The sequence below is a fragment of the Dipodomys merriami genome, unplaced genomic scaffold, assembly GCF_024711535.1.
Source record: "Dipodomys merriami isolate MVZ:Mamm:240054 unplaced genomic scaffold, mDipMer1.0.p SCAF_24, whole genome shotgun sequence".
Lineage (NCBI taxonomy): Eukaryota > Metazoa > Chordata > Mammalia > Rodentia > Heteromyidae > Dipodomys > Dipodomys merriami.
The window spans coordinates 16,471,333-16,476,478 of NW_027203826.1; the positions used below are offsets into that span (position 1 = coordinate 16,471,333).

At 36.1% G+C, this 5,146-nt stretch overlaps 1 protein-coding gene across 1 annotated transcript; it reads right to left on the reverse strand.

Annotated features, from left to right (window-relative positions):
* Positions 1 to 1,195: 1,195 nt before the first annotated feature.
* Positions 1,196 to 2,152, reverse strand: Or14l1 (olfactory receptor family 14 subfamily L member 1). The gene has a single exon (XM_070034040.1). It carries the CDS (start codon positions 2,150 to 2,152, stop codon positions 1,196 to 1,198), a length of 957 nt encoding a protein of 318 aa, XP_069890141.1.
* Positions 2,153 to 5,146: the final 2,994 nt, after the last annotated feature.

Consider the following 5,146-nt stretch of genomic DNA (forward strand, 5'->3'; position numbering starts at 1 on the left):
GGAGAAAATGCTTAGCATGTATACAAGTCATAAAGCCAAAAAACTAAAAGTGGGAATCACACTCTGGGTATGTACCCAAAGGAATTTAAATCAGTAGATTTATGAATTTTCATGTCCATTGCAACTTTATGCATGATAGCTTAGATGCAGAAATAATCTATGGAGCCTACTGATAAATGAGTTGCACAAATAAAGTGCTATACATGTACAGTGCAATATGACTTAGTTTGAAGAGGTGGGAGATTCTGAAATTTATGACACAAATGTGCAAATCCACAGGACATTTTTTTCTTTTTTTCTTTTTCTTTTTCTTTTTTTTTATTATGAAAATACCGTACAGAGGTGTTACAATTACATGAGCAAGGTAATGAGTACATTTCTTATCAAGCATTGTTGTTTGTCTCCTCCTTTATTTTTCCCTTACCATCCCTGCCCTCCCATCTCCACGACTACACTGATCCCCCCTCCCCCCTGCCAAAGTTGGAAAGTTCGTTTTTGACATAGCATCTTGTACATTTCATTATTGCAATGAGTCCAACTGTATCCCTATTTAAACAATTTGTTTTTTCCCTTTCCTTCCCCAAATTATACCAACATCAAATACAGTGAAAACAGGGGTTATACCGTGGGCAAGGGACATACAAAGCAACAAAAAAAATCACCTTATAAATATGTTAGAAACAATCGCAAGAAAGAAAAAAAAACATTTGGATACTTATCTTGGGGTTCATTTCACCTAACATGAACTTATCTGACCTTTTCTGCTTGTCTCAAACATATACTAGTTATTGCAGACAAGGGAAAACATGGGACCTATATTTCTTTGGGCCTGGCTTACTTCACTTAATGGTTTATTTTTATTTTTATTTATATATAAATCTTATTTTACTGGATTAGTAAACATGTATCAAATAAAAATTAATGTAAGTATAATTTTACTCTAAAATAAAGAGGAAATTTATAATTAATAAAATATTGAAGTACTTAACAGCTAAAGATGAATATTTGTTCCTAAGGTCTAATATTTTGCACAACCCAAATTATTTTCTACTGTAATAAAGGATTGGATTTAAGCCAACATAGAGAGTATTTCGAGACGACAGAAAATTTCCAATTAACAATGAGGAAAGGGCTCATCAGTATGTTGGAAATCTAAGCTCAGGAAGCTTTCCAACTGCCTGGCTAGAAGAAAACATCATGAATATGAGTTCCTGACCCAATTTCCTTTAGCAAGCTGCCTTCTGAGAGCTGCCTTCATGTCCTTATTCCTCAGACTGTAGATGATGGGATTCAGGGTGGGAGGTACAACTGTGTAGAACACAGGCAGAAGAAGGTCTGAAAAGGAAGGGGAATTTGAAACTGGCTTCACATAGGCAATGCTACCAGATACTAGAAAGAGTGTCACCACCATAAGGTGTGGAATGCAGGTGGAAAATGTTTTTGATCTACCCACATTGGATGGAATCCTCAAGATGGTGGAGAAAATGTACACATACGAGACAGTAATTGAAACAAAGCAGATTATCACAAGACTAGTTATAAAAACCATGACTCTAATCTCACTGATTATCACTTTGGAGTCCAAGAGGCTTAGCAGCTGTGGAATATCACAGAAAAAATGATGAATTGTATAGGACCCACAGAATGGTAAGGAGAAAGTAGATGTCACATGTAAGAACCCCGAGATCGCACCACTGAGCCACGACATGGTCATCATCTTAACACAGGCACCTTGGTTCATGATGACCTCATAGTGTAAGGGCCGGCAGATGGCCACGTAGCGGTCATAGGACATCACTGTAAGAATGGCCGTCTCAGTGGAAGCCAAGTCCATGAAAAAGAATACTTGCAGAGCACATTCAAAGAAAGAGATAAAAGTATTGTGAGTAAAGGAATTGACAATTGATTTAGGAACAGTGACAGAAATATAGCAAAAATCTAAGAGAGACAAGTTCCTTAAAAAGAAGTACATTGGCGTTTGCAGGTGGACATCCAGAGTGGTAAGCACGATGATGAGCAGGTTCCCTGTAAGAGCTGCCAGATAAACTAGCAAAAATAAAATGCCATGTGTGATCTGATCCTGCAAAGAGTCTGAGAATCCCATGAGGAAGAACTCAACAGCTTCAGTTCTGTTCCCGTCATTTGTAGCCATTTCATTTCTACCTAAGAAAAGAGGAGAGTAAATTGCACCTATCTACCTGATCATGTATTGTACGGTAAATCATCCCAGAAGCCACATTTTAAAATGTAGAATATTGGAGTCTTTATTTTACAGTTAACAGGCTTCAGGCACCAGTTGTTACAAAGGCCTGCAGCATGCAAATACACATAACAGAGCTAGGAAACATACTAAAAAGGAAAGAAATACAAAAACAATACCAACAAGGCAATTCAGCTCCAGTGGAGAGCTGAATTGGGATGCCATGATGACTGGAGATGAGCCAAGAGACAGGACACAGGATAAGATCACAGAGACACACATGGAATGGTGTCCTGGCAGCTGGGCTGGTCTGGGCCTAATAGGGTTGGAAGTAGGCGGGAGATCTACAGGAAATTCCCAGTCCCAGGCACTGGACTGACAGATTCAGTAACCTATCAGCCAAATGCCCACCCCTTTCTCCAGGGATCCAGGCATGCCTATCACCTGGGAGGCAGGTGATGGGCAGGGGCTTTTCCTTTCCCCAGAATGAAGACAAGATGCCAGACCCTACAATCCACCATGTGGCCAATATGGTGCCAGCCAGAACTGATCTCCTTACTTCAATTAAATCAAGAGTGTACATATATAAATGTGGAAGCTTTCTCAAACAAATTTAAGTGATACGTAAAGGACTTGTATACAAGATATACTTGTATATACAAGAGTTAATAATATACAGCAAAAATATATAGCATCAACAAGATGCCTCCAACTTGAATAAAATATCAGTATTATTTCTATGTATTTTCTATACAGATTTATTATGAATTTTATTGTTAGTTTCTATGTGAAATTGTAGAATGGCAAGTCATTTGCAATAGTTCCTCTCAGTTTTATTGCAAAGAAAAAGCATTATTAAAAATCTATTAACATTTTTATTTCACAACTATGCAGTGAGATCAGAGTCACAAACATAAAAATGCTGTGACATCAATTACACATTTCACGTAGTAACAAATTGACATGATCTTGGGCTCAATGGTTTATAAGGAACAAGTCTTAAGTAAAACTTATGCAAGTTAGTGGTCAACCTAGTAATCAGAAGAGGCTGATTAACAAGAACGAAGGAGCCAGGCACAGAGTGCTTATGCCTGTAATATTAGCTATTCTGGGAGCTGATATCTGAGGATCACAGTTCAAAGCCAACCCCAGCAGGAAAGTCTGTGTGACTCTTAACTACCAAGAAGTCAAGTGTCAGGTGCCAGTGGCTCAAGACTATCATCCTAGTTACTCAGGAGGCTGAGATCTGAGGATCATGATTCAAATCCATCCCAGGCAGGAAAGTCCATGAGACTCATCACCAATAAACTACCAGAAAAAATCCCAAAGTGGAGCTGTGGCTTAAGTGGTAGAGTGCTAGCCTTGAACACAAAGAGGCACAGGGACACAGTTGATTGCATCAGGGAGTAAGACTGGTTTTGTTGGTATTGTCACTCACAGAAAACTTAAAGACCTGATGAGAGCTAGCTATTGAAATATATATTACTCAATGGTTTTTTGGAGTAGCACTTTTAGAATCCAACTAATAAAGACATTAATAAAAATATTTATTATATTATTAGAATATAGTTATGGATTTGGAATTCAGACTGCATCTTCAACACCGACATTAAATTAACCGAGTATTTATTATATGTCCAAATTATCTAGATAGAGAAATTGCTGTAATAATTTTTTTAGTGTCTGTTTTCTTTTTTATACTTTCTTTGCTTTGATTTAATCCTGTAAACTTGGATCTGAGTTTAGTTCTTAAATTTGTATAATGTAGTAATCCAAACTCAGAAATATGTATTTACCTTTTCAATTTTGTAGAGAAATAACTTATACAGCATAAATACCATCAATTTATGTCATGCAATTCTAGGAACTTGAGTAATTGTACAATCTCAGCAGTGTACCACCACTAGTTAGAGCAACATGTTTACATTCTATAAAAATATTCCTTAAATATCTTGGTGTGTAATATTTTACACTGCCAATTTCCATTCTAGGCAACCATTAGTTTCCTTGCCCTTATTAAACTGATCAACAATGAAATTGAGAAAGAAAACCAAAAAAGAGTAAATTGAATGTCCTTCAAGGGGAAATCTTGTATTTCTAACAGTTTTTGCTTATTTACACTGCCTATGTAGCCTATTGACCTATTGCTAGACAGACATGAAACACTTACTTTGAACAGGAAAAATAATTTCATTCTGCATTTTTGTTTTCATTGCAACTCATCAAGGGACAATTGTTTTACTCAAAACAAATTAATAAACTATATTATGACATGAATCATCAGGATAGATATCAAGAACTCTACTGTTAGGGCTAACATGCAAGAATTGAGGTAAGTCATTGGAACTGCCTGAGCAACAATTTTTTTTAATTTTTAATTTTTATTTATTGTCAAGTAGTTGTGCAAAGAGATTGTATCTAAGACATATAAATATATTGAGAAATTGTTATAATTTTATAGTGTCCATAATTTTTTACAATAACTCAGTTTGTAGGTACTGTACATCACAGTTTCAACTCTTTCATCCATTCAAGATTGTTTTTAACTTAAACCAGTGCAAACACTTTAAGGTATACACAAAACATTGCTTTTATCCAGCATGCCATTCATAAATACATCAAAACTTCTACCTCTGAAAAATTGAATCGTAATTTAAGATGCGTGTCAAACAACACTCTTTTTCTTCCTTGTACCTTTATCTTATTCAATGTATACACCCAGAGCCCAAATAGAAGAAGTCAGAAATACAATTCATTGGTTAAAAATGAAATATCAGTATATATGTTTACAGGTTAAACTGGAAACAACTCTGTAACAAATATTTAAAGATATTTTAAAAATAAATACATTTAGAGAATCAGTACAAGACGCAGCCTCCATGCCTCTCTGTGATCATCCGGCCTGCGGGGTGGAGCAATATGTTGGACATGCAGTCTGCTCAGCTC

Bases quoted from the DNA above. Each gene is read 5' to 3' on its own strand.
- Or14l1 (XM_070034040.1), bottom strand. From the start codon at position 2,152: ATGGCTACAAATGACGGGAACAGAACTGAAGCTGTTGAGTTCTTCCTC.